This window comes from Rhinolophus ferrumequinum, chromosome 28, assembly GCF_004115265.2.
Source record: "Rhinolophus ferrumequinum isolate MPI-CBG mRhiFer1 chromosome 28, mRhiFer1_v1.p, whole genome shotgun sequence".
NCBI lineage: Eukaryota > Metazoa > Chordata > Mammalia > Chiroptera > Rhinolophidae > Rhinolophus > Rhinolophus ferrumequinum.
In genome coordinates, this window is record NC_046311.1 from 6,489,731 (window position 1) to 6,508,191 (window position 18,461).

Here is an 18,461-nt window from a genome sequence, read left to right on the forward strand (position 1 = left end):
CTTCTGTGGGTTTCAAATCCCCATGACAGGCAAACACAATATCGTGACGTAAATGTTCCAAGTCCTAGGTCAGGCCATGGTGATTGTGCTTTGTGCAGGACAGCATCTTCGAGAAACGAACCGTGTCTTGAGATTAGGAAAGGAGGCGTGGTTCAACCTCTCTGGGTTTCACTGACCTCATCTAAAGATGAAGAAGTTGGACCAACATATCCCAAAGGAACTTCCAACTTTAGAGCCTATGACTCAAAGATCTGTGACCGGCTCTAATCAGGGCGAGATCACTGGCTTCCCAAGAAGATGAAAGGGATTTAAACCAACAAACCTACTTGCCAAGGTTTAATGCATGCAGGAAACTATTCATTGCACCATCAGCTACAAGCTTGGAGGCAGGTGGCAAATGCACTAATCACTGTCAGTAAGTTGAGTTTGTGTTGGATATGCCCAATATCCGCACGTGGGAGGCTGGGCTGGAATTTTTTTGTCCCTGTTGCAAGGTATTTGAGCCCAAGAGATTGGGAGCACACAGCTTCTGAACCCCCAATGTGAGCCCATGCCCCGGAGCCCACAGAGTGTAATTATATTGAACAGAGAGCAGGAAACGTCACAAAGCCATTAATTGGGGTGAGCAGGGGAAAATGAATGCCCAGGGAGAAATTCAGTATCTATTTTGAGAAACAGGAAAATTTGCTTCTTTGTCTCAGTGACAAAGGAGCTGAGTCATCTAATCGCTCATGATCTCAGGGAAACCTATTAGCTTTGGTTGAGTCCCTACTCATCTGTCAGCCACGAGGATCAGATACAGGGGAATGGCGGGATGGTTGAAGAAAGCCCAGAAAGGCTGGCTCTGGGAAAACACAGTGATTTGGAGGGGAGAGAAAGGAGGGGCAGGACGTTGTTTACAGCCCGTAAATTGAGGATGAAATCACCAGAAAGAGCTGCCAATGAAGCAATGCCCAGTCATCCTACGCTCAGGCAAAGCTCCAACGCCGAAGCTGTCCCGAGCTGGGGTCTCTGAAAGGAGACAGTCACCTAACACTAGTCTAAGCACAGGGAGTAACTGTGCAGACACCAGGAGACTAGGCTGGAGAATGTGCTCAGGAGGCTTGCCGGAGACCCGGCACATCCATCTCCTCCCGCTCCCAAGGTGTTGAAGCCCAGGGGAGCACACAGCCTCCAAACCCGATGGCCCCCAGGGGCCCCTGAGCCCAAACAGTATAAATCAGAGCATGAGGCTCCTGCTGAAAACCTGAAAGGACATTAAGAGGGTGCGAATACTGGAGAGGCTGTCCTCTGGGAAGGTGAGGCCAGTGGGGTGGCAAACAACACACTTCCTGTGCCCTTGGGACAGCTCCAGAGGAAATGAAGGTGAGTGACAGAAGGAACCGCCTCAGCCTGTGGGGGAGGCTGAATCCCCTTTCCCAAAGCATGGTGCACCGGTCAGGGAATACAATGGCGATTAAGCAGCAGCAGCTGCCAGGAAGAACGAGCCATTTCTGATCGACTCTGAGGTTTCGGAGGCAAGACCCGACTGCAGAGTTTTAAGTCCTGGGAGATACACCAATGACCACAGCTGATGACCGGGCTTCAAAGGTTGGGTCAAGTATACAGTGTTAGAGTCCAACAGGCTCAGTGGGGATGTGGCCGTGCTTTGCAAATGGTCAAGTGGACAAGCAACAGCCATGGTCACTATTATTACCGAAATCCCCAGGCCCATTCCTGGAAATGAGGGAACAAGGCTGCGGCTGCAAGAGAAGGTGTTGAGACAAGAAATGAACGCAAGCTCTTCTAAGGTCACAAGCTGAGTCACTCACTGATAAGCAATCCATCTTTGCCTCAGTAAATTTTCCTACTTAGTGCATTTGGACAGCTCAGAGACAGCTGGAGTGCTGATAAACAAGCTTGTCCACAGTACAACAAGCTAGTAAGAGCTAGGTCACCCTGGCCCGGTGTCATCCTTCCCTCCCTATTTCTATAAAAAGCTGCCCACTAACTTCTAAAGCCCTCGCTGAATCGAAGATCAGACCAAATCCTGGTAGCCCGTCCCCCGTGGTAAACAGTTTTAAGGTGAACACCGCCCCTCGCGTCCCCTCCAATTCAGACCTTTCCTTTCTGCCAATCTCGTCAGGTCCCCCACACAAGGCTAAGCAAGAGGAAGGAGACGCCAAGGTTTCCCTTCCCTCTGGTGAGTAGGACTTGGTTTTCTCTCCGGCTGGTTGCTACCTCTCCCTGGCTTAGAGTGCATTCTCTCCCGGAAGTCCCCACAGTCCCTCACTTCAGAGTTCCCGACAGGCCTGTCATATTGACTCCCAGACAGGTTGAGACATGACGGCACCCCACAGGTGGAGGTAGCTTGGGATCAAGAAAGTGCCTACTATAAATAAATAGAAAGTGCCTACTATAGCACCCACGGAGTAAAGGCTGGCTTTTGTTCATTCCCAGATACGTTATTCACTACACAGTATTGTTTCTAATTGAATTAAATGAAGGGCCTATGACAGTCCAGGCCCTTGGGCAGGTCCTGTGGCGAACAGCAAGCATGTTTAGCTTTAGAGAGTTTAGAATTTAGAGGGGAGAGAAGACCCTCAGACCAACAAGAGTCCAGAGGTGAATCTGATATACCGGGTACGGGAACAGCAAATATGAACGAAGGGCTGGGAAAGCACTGAGAAGATGCCTTCTGCCCGGTGAGCTGGAGCAGGTGCCAGAAGGCAGGGCCTGAAGCATGGGGAGAACGTCTACCACTCAGGAAGGCAGCCAGGCCATTCCAGCGGAAGGGATGCTGATGCAGAAAGACCTGAGGCAGAACAGGGCACGTCACGTGCGGGAATGATTGGCTAGAAAGAGAGAGGAGTGGAGAAATGACAGATGAGAACGGAAATGGAGACTCGGACACATTCTTGATTGCTCTGAAGTCCAGGAGGACGAGCAGAGGCCTGCAGGAGTCGTTTAAGTCAGGCCACTGCTCCGACGAAGGTCATGGTCGTGAGGGAACAGGCGTGAGCCAGGACAAGCGGATGGCAGTCAGTAAAGCTGTGCCAGCATGGTGGGTATTCGGGAAGTGAGGAAGGCCTGGGAGAGCCGTCTCTGCTGGGCAGAAGAGCTGGCACCAGGCCGCGGAGGGAAGGTGTGCAGTATGTGCTCCGGTCATAAATCTTGCCCTGAGTACTATCTGGAGACAGGGCTTCAGTGGAGGACAGCTGCACAACTAATTTTAGGTCTGTGCTTGAGAAGTAGGGCAGGTTTCGTCTCCGGGGCAAGGAGGAGACACAGTGACACAAGACTGGGCACCTGTTCCTACAAAGGCAGCCCGGAATAACTCGCCCGAAGCGTCCGAGGGCTGCCCCGTGTCCCCTGATGTGGGACTGCAGCCCCTTCCGGGAAGCCCTCTTCACACCCACAAGAGAACTCAGTGGGGTGCGTCTTAGTCACATTTGGGGGATGGAGTTCCCGGGAGCAGGTGAGCACTGGCAGAAACTTCCAGCATCTGCAGGTTCTCCTCTAGTTCTGCTGCCTGATCTGAAGCGGGCAACCGAGTAGCCAGCAGGATGTGTACGAACAACGGTTCACACTATCACACACATCCAAATTTACAACATCCCCACGCATTATTTCTTAACGCCCCCAACAAACCTGAGAGGAAGACCCTGCCATTCACACACTGAGAATCGGCTAGAAAATGCGCTCGCTACCAGGCAGGTCTTCCGCCTTTGTTCCTATCTTGTCGTTGGGGGCCGGGGGTGAGGTAGAAAACAAGGCAGCTTTGGGAGAGCATTCAGAACCGGAGGGAAACAAACATTTGTTTAGCCTTTGAGAGGAAATAGCCATTGGATTGAGGAGAAAGACTCCCCTCTCATTAAGCAAATTGTTCCATGACTATGAGCCATTTAGACGGTAACAGAAATTTAAACAAACTTTAACAGCTTATCACTGTCTTACATATGGCGGTTTAGAAATAAAACGCTGGAAATAGACTGTGTAAGAGACTCCAGTGGTGGTTTAAGAGCTAAGGCTCATGTATCAGATAGGCTTTAAATCCTAGCTCTGTCACTTAAATCCCAGCATGTTACTTAACTTCTTACAGTGTCAGTTTTTTTTTCCCCTGTAAAATTGGGCACAGCAATAGCACCTGCCTCGCAGAGTACAGGAGACAATCAAACGAGGTAATGCATGCTAAGAGCTGAGCACAGGGCAGGGAACATAATAAATGCCACCACAATGACAGCTACGTTGTAATGGTGGCGAAAAGGCCTCTCTTCTATGGAGGTCTGGTTTTAATTTGTCACTTGGTTCAACAAGGGGAATCATCTTGCCCAAATTTTACAGAAAAGACCAGAAATGTAGAAATATGCCCTCAGTCCCTGAAAAGGTACCTTTTGTCATTGGTAACAGCCACCCTTGTTAATCCCCAACGCTATGTTCCCATCTTCCCATGGCACCTTCATCACATCTATGCATGAATTCAATTCTTTTTGCAGGAGAAAAAGAACAACCAAGAGAGTAACTAGTGTGAGTGTCCCAGAAGTGGGCTTCTGTGCTTTGTTGCTTACTCTGCATGTAGTGGGAAGACAATAAAAGCTACCAGGACCCCAAAAGGAAGGGGTCTAGTGCCAAGATGAGCTGGGAAGGGCTTCCTAGAGAAGCCCTCCAAGTAACTTGGCACCCAAGTGGCAGAGACGAGATGACTGAATGAGACTCATATGTGGATGGGCCCAGCAGGCATCCCACAGATTTTCCATAATTTGGGGGAGCAACCACACACTCCTGAGCTGCCAAACACATGAATGGCAGCGGATCAAAGACTCGTTGTGAATAGGACAAAAAGGTCAAGTTCGTGGACTGGTGACCAAAGAACACGTCTACTGCAGACGTCCACAGCCCCAATCACACAGATACAAATGGACATCAATGGAAGTTTAAGATGGAAATAAAGGAGAACTACTGAAAAATCAGGAAAGTGAATTTTTTCTTTCCTTCCCTGAGTTTGTGACTCTGACGTTTTGTCCTTACTAGATGAGGAACCCTTAGTAGAATTTAGTTGAATCCCATTTTTGCAAGACATTTGCACTTTAGATGGGAGGTTTCTAAAATGAGGTACATTGAACACTGACTACCACCAAAACAGTCACCTCCCAATAAAAACAGTTCGCTGAGCAAGTCAGTTGAGGAACAGGGAATATACCACGCACCCATCTCGGATATCCGGAATGTGTGTTGGCTCTACACAGGCTCTGAGGAATCTTCCCGTAAAGAAATCGACCTAACTTTGTTTAACCAAGTATTTCTCAGTGTATTTGGTGAGGAACTTTTTTTTCTTTTTTTCTTTTTTTTTTTTTTTAAGCTGAGATATAATGTATTTCACTCTAGGAAATGCTGGCGTGGAGAGCTGCAGGTGAGAATAGATGATAATGGCATTACCGTGGTGACCCAAGAGAAAAATAATCAGGTGGAACATGAGCCTAAGATTGATGCTGGGATGCGGAAAAGATCGTGGCGGGGCATGGAAATGCTACTTGGCCAAACGACCCCATATATCTTGGAAATTGGCTGAATCTTTTCTAATACTCTTTCAAGGTCCTCGCTGAGTCACTCCCATAAATGATGGATCTTAATGGGTCCAAATATCTCTAAAGCCTTCGTGTCTAACTGTCTCCCTTTTTAAATTTGTGATTCACTCCCCTCCAGCACGCCAGGCCAGAGCGAATGGCTGAGTTTCATTATCCAATCATAAAAAAACATCTCAAAACCAGCAGACACCCATGGTGGACTACTCGAAGGCCCAGATTTCCGATCAGAAATGTAACTAGCTGACTCTTTCGAGACCCTGAGGAAGGTCACCCTTCCCTGTCATTTCTGGACTGTTTTGTAAGAAATATACTCACAGTGGTGGTGTTGCTATGAGTAAAAGGAAGACCTGAGGGCTTCAGGCAGAAAACATGGGCTTTTAAGTCAGAAAGATCTGGACTCAAATCCCAACCCTGCCATTTCCTAGCACTGTGATTATGGATAAGGCTCTTTCCACATTTTCGTTTCCTCATCTGAAAACAAGGATCATAATATATCCATTCAGGGTTGTGGTGAGGATGAGAGGAAAGGACCCATGGGTGGGGAGAGAGTTAAGTTGAGAAAGGATAAAGTCATGGTACCGTATCTACTAGAAGTCATCACTCAGCTGAACTGGAAGTACCACGAGAGTGTATGTGAAGCCAACTCCATCTCTGCAGCTATTACACCGATTGCAAAAGTGCTTTAAAACAAAACAAAAAAAAAAGCACTCCCTACCTGATTACTCGGGTGTGCTTCTGGGTATAGGGCGTGATGACCTTGAAAAGCAGTTCCATCGCTCCATTGATTCCCAGCATGGCTCCCGTGGTCACTGAGAAAGACACAAGCACAACAGTTATTGAACTATCTGAACCAAGCGTTCTTTTCAGCATTACAGAGTGAGCCCAAAAGCCGGGGGAGGTTCATCACCGTCCTTACCGAAGGCAACTTAACAACAGACAATCTAGGGTCTTTTCATCCCTGGCTTGGAAGTCAAGGTCACCTATTAGGTGGGTGCAAAAGTAACTGAGGTTTTTTTTGCAATTTCTAACCATTTAAACCGCAATTATTTTTGCCCCAACCTAATAAAAAGCACACGGTATCTTCTGATACAACCTTCTTTCCAAAGGGAGTCCAAGCCATGAGATTATAGTTTTCATTTTCTGAGGGCCCATTGCACCTCTCCATTGTATTCTTAATCAGAATAGTCAAAGCAATTGCTGAAAATTACAAAAGATTTTTCTGTAAGTGGACCTTTGTGTTTCTGGCAATGACTTTACTTCAAGGTGTTTCACCAACCACCAACTTCCCATATGATGTAGACACACATGCACATGTACTTAGGTACACACACACACACACACACACACACACACACACACACTGCCAGTATCTTAAGCAACACTTTCTCAGACATATTCTGCCATTTGGAGAGTTCACAGTGAAGAAACGTCACAGATGGATGGGCTAAGGTGCCTTTAAAACTTTAACAGGTAACCTAATAAAGAGGTTGGCGCCCTTTCTTTTCCACCCTGGTTCCAAATTCCGCTACAACTTTTGTACTTGGATCTCCTATAAATGAGGCTGAGACTGGACTCTGCCTCTAGCTGTCATCATGTCAAAAGAAGAATTAGTTTTCCTGGTCAGAGGTAACTAGGCTGAGAAATTTTTGCCTTTTTGCCCAGTTGGATGGTTATAAAATCATAGTCATTTATTAGGTTGGTGCAAAAGTAATTGCGGTTTTTGCAATTATTTTTAACCTTTTAATTCGCAATTACGTTTGCACTAACCTAATATTTGCATAATAGAAAGAAACTCAAAAGGGTACCTGGTCATCCCAGTGGTTTCACATAAGTATTTTGGACACAAAACCTCTGGATATCACTTTCATCTCCAAGGATGCCCTAGTGTCTCGGAAATATCCCCAGTCCCCACTCCGCTCAGTTCACTTTAGGGAGAGCTCAGGTCATGTCAGAAAATAAGAGGAACCCACAGGATACAAAATGCAGTCAGTTTGGCAGGGGGCAAAAGTTTCAGCAAGAGAAGGAAAGAAAGTTATCTTCTGAGGTTCAGCTCAGTCGTCTCTTCCCTCCACTGCCCCGGTGCTATACAACAGAACCAGCCGTGTTCCAGGAAATATGAGAAGGAACAAGGGGTCATGGAAAAGCAAAGAGGGAAAAACAAGAGAGGCTTACACTGGCTTGCTCCAAGCTGCGGGAAAGGAGGATAAATGGAAATCTGGAGGCATGAATCTAGTTCATCCCGGTACAGCCCACCAGAGAGAGGCTGAGGCTGACATCCCAGCTATTACAAAGAGGGCATGTCCCTGGCATTCCCTCTGTGCACGTGTCCCTCCTGAGACTGGTACAGGCAGTCATCTCCTGGATCAAAATTCAGGGATTTGGCACCCCAGCCCTGCCCATCAATCTTCCACTCTCATGGCTACTAACTCAGTTCTTCTAAAGTGGGAAAACAGGCTCGAGCAACCTCTTGGCAAATATTCAGCAAAATTCTAGTACCCCGTTTCCCCGAAAATAAGACCTAGCCAGACAATCGGCTCTAATGCATCTTTTGGAGCAAAAGTTAATATAAGACCCAGTCTTACATAAGACCTGGTATTTATATATTATATTATATCATATCATATTATATTATATTACATTATATAAGACCCAGTCTTATATTATAGTAAAATAAGACCATGTCTTATAGTAATTTTTGCTCCAAAAGGTGCCTTAGAGCTGATTATCTGGTTAGGTCTTATTTTCGGGGAAACACGGTAGTAAGTGCAGTTAGGGAGGAGAGAGTGTTAAGAGCGTGAATTCTAAAATGGAAGACTTTAGACTGGGAATTGGGAAAAGACAACAGTAAGAAATCCTCACTGAGTTTGCATGCTGGATGCCTGCCCAAAGTTAGACCTCTGGCAGCGCTATAAATATCCCCATTGGCCATCTGAGAGCTGCCGAAGGGTTCACTGGCTGTCACAGGCCCATTCTGGTTCCAGCCAACTCCTTCTGCAGCTTGGAGCTGTTTAGAAAGCTTGCTGGACATTCAGCAGTGGCTAACAATTCACCCAACAGACAGCAATCCATAGGCTTCCTGAACTCTGCTTGCCTCTCACCGGCAAAGGCAACATAGAAGATGACAGTATAATTTCTAAAATATTATAAGAAACAGTTCATTGGTACGACACATGTAGTCTTAGAATATGAGACAAATGGCCACCTCCTGACACCCACAGACAAATCCCAGCACTTTTCAGAGCTCCCTGGTATAGGAATTCTTCAAGATCTCTACAACCAATATACTCGTATATAATCAGGAAGATAAATTATTCAGCCTAATTATTCTTTAAGAAAACAAAATGAGATGCTTCCAATTTGTTGGAAAGCTCCAAATGGGGGTAGCGTACCGTCTGGATACTCATTAATGAGCATTTGTCTCAAAGTCACAACCCCTCACTTCCATTTTCCTTTATTAGAGATGGGTTTGTACAGATCCTTTCAGCCTCTCCCAAACATCCTCTGATTTTTCTGGTCAACATATATGAGCGCTAGGGGTTCCATCTGTGAACACGGAGTTAAGAATCTATCTCATTATTTCCTAGAAATACTTCCTCATCATGGGGTCCCCACGCTTGTTAACAGAATTAACCAATGTACCTACTATTTTAGTAGTTCTGAGCGTAGTTAGGAAAAAACATCACCTACTTAGTCCCTTTATGTGTGCTGTTCCTAGTATTCCAAAGGACGAAGAGGAAAGAGTAGAGCAGGGAAGAGAAACCAACACTTATTAAGGAACTATTTTGTGGCCACCATACCTACAAACATGATTTTGCTTATCAGCTACCAAGTCTCTGAGCTCTTATTACTACTTAATTTTATGAAGGAAGAAACTGAGGTTGAATTGTAAGTGTCCATGTCTATACGACTCTTAAGAAATGAGGGCCAGCCCGGTGGCTCAGGCGGTTGGAGCTCCGTGCTCCTAACTCCGAAGGCTGCCGGTTCAATTCCCACATGGGCCAGTGGGCTCTCAACCACAAGGTTGCCAGTTCAACTCCTCGAGTCCCGCAAGGGATGGTGGGCTGCGCCCCCTGCAACTAGCAATGGCCACTGGACCTGGAGCTGAGCTGCACCCTCCACAACTAAGACTGAAAGGCCAACAACTTGAAGCTGAACGACACCCTCCACAACTAAGACTGAAAGGACAACAACTTGACTTGAAAGAAAGTCCTGGAAGTACACACTGTTCCTCAATAAAGTCCTGTTCCCTTCCCCAATAAAATCTTTAAAAAAAAAGAAATGAAACCAGAGTCAAACCCAGGTCTTCCTGGCTCCAAGCCATGTCCTGTTCTTTAGAGAGCATTCCATCTAAGTAATTGTCACTTTAGTTCTGCAGCAAAGGGGCTTGGGAAGGTGAAATAAAAGTCTGTGCTCATTATATGTGAGATAGGAGGTATAGAATCGAGTCTATTAATAAGAACTATCTCCATATGGAGGGTTGAAGCAGCATGCGTTTTGGAGCTAGAAACTCAGCCCCCATGACTTATCTGTATGGACTTGGACTCAAGCAGTTACTTCACTCTTCATTTTCTTTTTCTTGGCCATAAATCGAGAAGTCTAAACACAGCATTGTTATGATAACCAGAAATCATCCAAATCAGGAGATGGCAAGTGACTATCCACCTACATGCTCTGTGATATGTGCCTTGTGACCTTAAGGACTATGTTTGACAGCACCATGAGGTGAAATTTGGTGAAGGACGTTGTGATAATGAGTAACTTCTGGAACATCGTGGGGAGGTTTGCGCTGGGAGGATCGTTACTGACAGGTGGAACATATCACACGGTGCCTTGAATGGGATAAGGACTGAATCAAGTTTGCTCTCTCCTGTCCGGGACCTTTTTCACCGGCAGTACTAACAGATAGGCCTAGAGTGCTCGAATGTGTGGTTCGCAATGGAAAACAATCTTGACGTCTACATTTTGCAACAGGCTCAGGAGTTCTGCCTGGTTGAAGAGGAGACGAAGGAAAAACGTCTCACCTCTGCAGCCTCCAGCACACAAGGTTCCTCATGGGCTGTGTATCTTTTTGGGGACCACATACCTTCCTTCCAACCATACCCCCAAAGGGTTGCCAGGTGGCCCAGCCCCAGGCTGGAGGCCACCCCACAGAGCCACCACTGAGTCACTTACCACTAGAGGCGAACACCCGCAGAGCCCAGAGGCAGTGGAGGAGGTTCTGGCTGTGGGACAGGTTTTTCCTGGTCAGAATCAACGTCACATCCAGTGCTTCCAGTTCCAGCGCCTTCTGTCCAAACTTTTTATCTGCGAACACAGATCAATGCACCTTAGTTGTGTTGCACATTCATTCTGAAGGTTATACAATGTGTGGGGAGAGGATGGCAAAGCTGATGGCGGGAAGAAGATGAGCACGGCCAATGAGACTTATCGGAGCTACTAGAAAAATGCCACTAAGTATGTCCCCCTTAGAAGCAGCTGGCTCAGAAAATCTAATTCAGGGGATACATATGGTCCATTATTCTTGAAATAATATTTACACGAAGGCTTGTGGGTTGTTTGACTTGCATCCCCTAACTGTGAGGATGTTTCTGGTTGTCCTCAAACATGAACTACAGCTTAGGAGGGTATAAATTTCTTTAAGACAGTTCTAGAATTAAGGCTACTTACATTACGTAACATTAAAATACAATGGGTGGACCTAGATTGGATTCTCCTTGGAACATGTCTGTAAAAGACATGCTGGGAACATTTGGAGAAACTGAAATGAGTCTCAATTATGCATTCATTGTGAATTTTGTTAGATTTGTAATCGTGGTGTTGTGGCTATGTAGGAAAACATCTCTTTTTGAAGAAATGCACTCTAAAGTATTAGGACCAGAATGCTACCTATAGTTTTCCTTAAAATATTTCAAATAAAACTAAATAGGTGAAGGGAATATGCCAAAATGTTACCAGTGGTTAGATCTAAGCAGCAGGTATATGAGGTCATCTTTCTATATGATAGAGAACTTTATGACAAAGAGTGAAAACACAATTTAAGAAAAAAACAATTTTCTCCCCAAATTTCTCTAAATTATTGATCCAAACGACCTGCTATGTAGTGTTGCAGTAAGTCATTAGCATTTCAATAATTAATGAAGAAGAATAAAAAGAAGGGGAAAGTGCCTTTTATTCTATGTTCCTAGCTCCCACCTGTCACATTTGTTTGTGCCCTTTCCATTTGTTTTTGCAGGAATACAATCACTATCAGATTCATCACAGGTGGAGCTGAATAAAATAGAAGCAATATCCTAACCCACTATTTGCCAACATTTACCTCTGGACCAAAGGACACCAGCAAAGAGATCGAGACTCAATTCATATGACCCATCCCTCTTATCAGGAAAAAAAAAAAAAAAAGGTATCTGGCTCCACTCCTGAGCAGACAACTTCATTTCTGTTCCGTTCAAGTCAGCCCCTGGCAACATGAATGTCAATGTCAAGAACTACAATCTCTCGGTGACAGAAGCTGTGTTGATGTAATTATGACAACAGTAATATCAAGTATATACCCTGAAAATCAATGCCCTGCTGTAACTTCCGTCTCTCTCTCTCTATGAAACCTACATGACTCTTGTGCGTCGGGCCTCTTGAGCCACGTGCTGAACACGTGACATACAACACCTCACTTAAACCTCACGGCAACTCTAGAATTAAGTCCTGATACCTCCATTTTGTAGACGAGGGCCCCGAAGCTCAGAGTTTATGTAAAGTCGTTCAAAGGTCAAACAGCGAAGAAGTGTCAGGGCCAGGTCTGAAATCCAGATCTGACTTCCGAGCTTAGATTATTCACCACGGGGGTATATATCGTGTCTCTTCGGTCTTTTCCTCAACTTCACTTGCCCCACTCTGCTTTGCTGACCTCTCATCCTTCAAGTTTTGGTTGAAAGGTCAGCTCTCCCTGCATCTTAGAGTAACCTCACCCTATTTCCCTCACAGCTATCATCTGGTTCATCATTTGTTTCCCTTCTGCCCTTCCCCACTGGAACGCAAGCTCCATGCGAGAGGGTCCCTTCTCTGTCCTGGTCACCATGGTGCTCCCAGAGCCTAGAATCGTGCCCACCCCCAGGAGACATGCAGTATATTGACCTGAATAGTCAATGAATTTTATTGTTTTTGTCTGGAACTCGCTCATGCAGGTGCTGGTTGATGCCTCAGTCTCCATTTTTTGTGGAATGGTACATGAACACAAAGCAGACCTCCAGACATGGAAAAGAAAGTGTGTCGCAGAGCTCCGTGCCCTTGGCGGCCACTGCTGGCACTGGGTATCAAAGGTCCATCTTTCAGAGGACCCGAAGCTTCTCGATTGTGACGTAAATGACTCTACACAACTGGACTTTAAATGTCACGACTAGTTTGCAATGTTTCCATACTTCCTGAGCAGCCAGGCTTTAGGATTTTCGGAAGGTTTTTCAGGGTCTTCCCTGGAGAAAGCGAAATGGGTACGAAGCTTAAATGGAGAGAAGCCTCGGCCCCCATCTTCCCTTCAGAGAGAGAAGCTCCACTTCTGTGTGACTGATTACAGTGGATTGAAAACTGTCCCTCCAAAATTCATCTCCACCAGGAACCACGGAATGTCATCTTATTTGGAAATAGGGGCTTTGCAGACTTAATTAGCTAAGATGAGGACATCTGGTACTGGGGGTGGGAGGGGCGCTAAGTCCAGTAGGACCAATCTCTTTCTAAGAAGAGGAGAGCTCACAGAGAAAGACACACGGACTAGATGCCATGTGGAGCTAGAGGCAGAAATTAAACTGATGTGTCTGCAAGCAAGAAACATCGAGGGCTGCTGGAAACCACCCGAATCTAGGAGAGAGGCATGGAAGAGAGCCTCCCTGAGAGCCTCCAGGAGGAACCAACCCTGCCGACACCTTGCTAGTGTACTTGTGCCCTCCAGAATTCTGACAGAATGAATTTCTGTTGTGTTGAGCCACCCACTTCACGGCAATTCATTTCAACAGCCTCCAAAACGAATGCGCTTATACAATGGACTTCCATGGAAGATGCGCTTTGTAGACATGTTCATTTTGAAAGTGATTGGAAACGACCGTGGCACGTCTCTCCTGCGTCCCCAACATGCCCCACGCACCACGCCGCCCATGCCCTGTGCTAAGCACTGTACCTGGGATGAGCTGACAGCCAGGACAATAAAATGACCTCTTCCGAGGGGCTCGTGCTGCCATGAGCACCCAGGTGTCCAGAACCCCCCTGCTGCTTCTCCCCCTCCAGAGCTTCCCCACCAGAGCTCTCACAACAACAACCCCAGAAGGGCCTCTCAGTCATCTTGGGGTCTGGGGGTGCGGGTACCTCGGAGGCCGACTTTGGCCAGCAGCCGGAAGAGGGGCAGGAGGATGTCATAGTCCGGAGCCGCTGTCCTTGCTGTGTCCACCAGGGTCTGCAAAAGGGCTTCGCTGCCACCCTTGCTAATCATATAGCGAATCCTCCTGTCTGTGCCTGTGGGGGAAGCAGAGGACAGCTGAGCCACGAAGAGTCGTTCATTTCCTGGGAGCGGAAAGGAGAGCTCCCAGCCAGGGGCAAAGCAAGGACTGGGTCACGTCACCCCAGAAACCGCAACGGCGTAGCTCTTGAATCAGCTGCTCGTGTTAAAGTTGTGCTATTAGGGAAGGGGCCAGCGTGGGCGGGGGGGTGGGACTATGAAATGGAGAAAGAACGAGATATTTAAGAACCTAGGGGTATTCGCCTGCAACAGCTGTAATAAATGAAGCCTAGAATCCACTTTCCGGAGGACGTACTGAGCCTTCAGTGTATGTGTGTGCATGTATATAAATATGCATACGGCTTTTTGCACAATCATATCCTAAATGGAAGAGGGGATGCAGTACCCTTCTAGACGATGTTTGCATCATGTATAACAGGGATTCATAGCTTATGTGCAATAATATTACTGATGGTGTAATGACTTTTTCCGTAACTGATGGGAGAAAAATATGGAAACAACTAGAGTAATCCTTTGAAAAACAAATGTTCAATCATCTTATGTAGGGAGTTTGGAAGAGGGTGTGAGTCAAGGATGAAGTATACTGATCTTAATATCCAAGAATAATTTTTAACAGCGACCCTCCACACACACACCTTGCCCCAGGAGAAGCTCAAAAGCAGTGATTCCACGTCAGTTTGGAAGGGGCCTCCAGGTACTGGTTATGGTTGACCTAACCAAGGTGGCCAACGAAGTGGGATGTTATCAGCAAAGAAGATTTTTTATTTTTCATCCTAATGAAAAGTAGCATCCTCTACTAAGGCATCGGCAGGACTCAGCGCATGTATCGGAAGGATGCCAAGGTTTCTTCTAAGAGTCCCAGACACCTCTGGACACATTTAAGACAGTACTCTCCCTGAAGACCAGCGGCGTCACCTCCAGGGGATACCTCGCTCAGAAGACAGCAGAGGAGTCACCTGGCCACTAGAGGGCGGAACAACCTACGGGAAACCTCAGTAGGAACGGACCTTTCTCCTAAAACGGTGGCCTGAGGCTCGGTGCCTTCGAAGTATCATTCATTTTGGCACTGTCTATCTGTTCGTATTTCTTTCTAATGCAGTGTGGCTGTCACACATAGAAATGACAACTGACTCAATGTTGGAATGTCCAACGTGCTGTGATTTCCGGGATCCTCACGTGGAAATGAACTAGGTAGGCCCCAGTTAACTCCGTTCCAAAGTAGTCCACTCTGCCATCTCATCCCTGGAAACTGAATGGCTTACCACACGGCTAAGTCCAGGTCTTGCCTCCTAGTGCTATGTCCACTCGCCATACAGAAGGGAGCTGCCACTACCTGGGTCTCTAACTGGGCCACGGTGGGGGACGCAGAGGGAGAAGAGAGGGGCAGGGTTGTGAGGGCAACTCTCTGAGGAGTCGCAGACCCCGGAGGTCCTCGGCCGTACAGATGAGGTACCATAGAAGAAACACTAGGCTCCAATTTCCTCCTAACTTTGGGTCACAGCAGGTGGGTGACGAGACAAAACTAAAGCACCATCTGCCCAGTTTACTCCAAGTCTTATTAACCTCAGTGACCAAAAGATGGGCTGGGAACTATCCCACAGAAAACTAGAGTCAAAGCAAACCCCCAGGAGACACAGATTCCTGGGTGACACGTCAGCCACGTGTCCCTAGGTCCACCACAGGAGGGACGAGGGCACGGCCTACTCACCAACAGAAAGCAGATCTCCGAGGACCTGGAGAATGGTCAGGATGGACTCCCGGTCAGAGCAGCTCTGCAATGAGAACACAGGCAGCCATTATTAACAAGGATGCAAGAGGCGGCAGGTGGGGTGGTCAGGGATGCATGTGGAAATGGCAGGGCTATACTTCCGTCCCTTGAGAAAGACTTCCTGTGACGACAAACGGCTGCAGCAGTGCTCTTGAATAATGACAACGCGAGTCCCGGGGGCTCTGCATCCATCCTGAGCCTTCAGGACCTCTCTCTGAGGACCCGTTTTTCAGGAGCATGATGGACAACAGAGGAGGCATTGGTAATATATGCAGAAAACACCAAGGCAAAGGGCGCATTGTGGGCCCAGGTAGCACAGTTCTGTGATTTCAGTAGGCTTGGGTTGTTTTTAAAGGCAGGGCAGAGAACAGAAACAGAACTCTACTGAAATGTGGTGATGGAAAGACTTCCAGGACTGGTAAAAAAAGAATTTTCATTTTCTCAAGAGAAACCGAGGGTCGTACCAAGTCTCATTACGTAGGTGTTCTCCGGGATCCCTGCAATCCCTTCGCTCCACAGACGAGAACATTGAGTTCAGAGAGGAGGGCTTGTTCACGTCCCCTGAGGTGACCCGTAGAGCAAAGCCCCAAGTACAACCCAGGCCAGTGGTCTTTGCACTGTAGCCTACATATACATATATATAATTTTTAGATCTCAAGAACTTATTTCTCTATTTGCAAATTTGGCCCTTCAATACCATCTCCCCAATCGCCACACACACATACACCCATCAACCCTTGGTAACCACAATTATTATAACCTATTTTCACAAGTTCAGCTTTTTTAGATTCCAGATATAAGTGACGTCATACAGTATCTTTCTTGACTTATCTTACTTAGCATAAAGCTCTCAAGGAGGTCCATTCACAAATAGCAGGATTTCCTTCTTTCTCGTGGCTGAGTAATATTTCATTTTGTGTATGTGTGTGTGTGTATTCTTTATCCATTCATTTGTTGACAGACACTGAGCTTGCTTCCATATTTTGGCTATGATGAAAAATGCTTCAGTGAACAGGTGTGCAGATATTCAAGATACTGATTTAAATTCCTTTGGATATATAACCTAGGAGTCCTATCTCACACCACTCACAAAAATTAACTCGAAATGGATCAAAGATTTAAATGTAAGACCTGAAGCCAAAAAAAAATAAATAAATAAACTCCTAGAAGAAATCTTAGGGAACTAGATCCCTGACATTGGCAATGATTTCTTAGGTAAGACACCAAAAGCATGGGCAAAAAAAGGAAAAGAAATACATACTACATTAAACTAAAGAGCTTCTGTGCAGCAAAGGAAATGAGCAATAAATGGAAAAGGCAACCTACAGAATGGGAGAAAATATTGGCAAACTATATATCTGATAAGTTATTAATATCCAAAATAAAGCACTCATACAACTCAGTAGCTAAAAAAAAAAAAAGCAAATAACTCAAGTTAAAAGTGGACAAAAGACCTAAGTAGATATTTTTCCAAATAGTACATACAAATGGCACGTGAAAAGATACTCAACACCACTAATCATCAAGGAAATGCAAATCAAAATCACAACATCACTTCACACCTGTTATGTGGCTTTTATCCAAAAGAGCAAAGAAATGTTGGCCAAGATGTGGGGAAAAGGGGACCCAAGTACGTTATTTTCCTAAGTACTCATTGAAAGCCAAGCTCTGCTCTTCCCTTCAGTAGTAAGTCTCATCTTCCCCATCTGCCTTACACACCTTCGTAACTCCCCACGACACACAGGACAAATCACAGCTCGTTAAAAGGCTTTGCAAAGCTCCTCATTCTCTTGTCCTGCTTACATCTCTGGCTTCATTACTCATGACAATAGCCCTGCCCAAAATACGTGCTTCAGCAACATGGGACCACTTCTATTTCCTGCTCTAACCATGCAGTTTCTTGCCTCTGTACTTCTGACCATACTATTTCCTCTTCCTGGAGCCTGGTCGATGCCAGCTTATCCTTCCAGAGCCCTGTGGCTCCTATAAGAGTCCCACGCCACTGGCAAGCTGGGCGTGGGGTGTCCCGTGTGTCCACACCACTCTGGACTCAGCTCTGACAGCACAGGCGCCACCCGGCAATGGCATCGGGGTATTGTGTGGCTTCCCACGCCACCCCCACTCGACAGGGATGTTTAAAGAGGGGACCACGTTTTGTATACATCAGTATTCGCAGCACCAGGAACAGGATTTGTTCCAGAGAAAGTATACAATAAGTGCCTTTGAGAATGCAACCAAACGGAACCGTAAAGGAGTCCAGGAACTCGAACAGCACACCTGGAGGCAGAGTGATGCTTATACTTGCTCCAATCCCAAGCTTCACACCCTCCAGGGAGTCACACTCCAACAGCCCGGCCAGGACAAGGGTGGGGTGAGTGCGGCACTAGTGGGCCATGAAATTTTACATCTAAAATGCAGTCATCAAGATAACGAATGGTGTAATGCTACTGTAATTCAGAGTCTCTGGTCGGGCTCCCCACATAAGAACGCAGGACACGGTGAGGCCAAAAAGGAACATCCACGGAGCCATGGATAAGGGGTTCATACCACTATTATCTTGATGGCGGCAGATCAAGACACAAAATCAAACATCCACCAGCACCCCAACGAGGGGTCTTCCTGTACCCCCGCC

General features: G+C 46.4%; 1 protein-coding gene across 3 annotated transcripts in view; it reads right to left on the reverse strand.

Annotated features, from left to right (window-relative positions):
* Positions 1–18,461, reverse strand: part of AGBL1 (AGBL carboxypeptidase 1) — a 563,788-nt gene that overhangs the window by 500,351 nt on the left and 44,976 nt on the right. For all 3 annotated transcript variants that reach the window (XM_033100349.1, XM_033100350.1, XM_033100347.1), the window contains exons 2-5: positions 15,770–15,833; positions 13,911–14,057; positions 10,737–10,868; positions 6,280–6,373 (exon numbers count right to left, since the gene is read on the reverse strand). In XM_033100349.1, the coding sequence (XP_032956240.1) occupies positions 6,280–6,373; positions 10,737–10,868; positions 13,911–14,057; positions 15,770–15,833 (437 nt within the window). The remainder of the gene's footprint in view (positions 1–6,279; positions 6,374–10,736; positions 10,869–13,910; positions 14,058–15,769; positions 15,834–18,461) is intronic.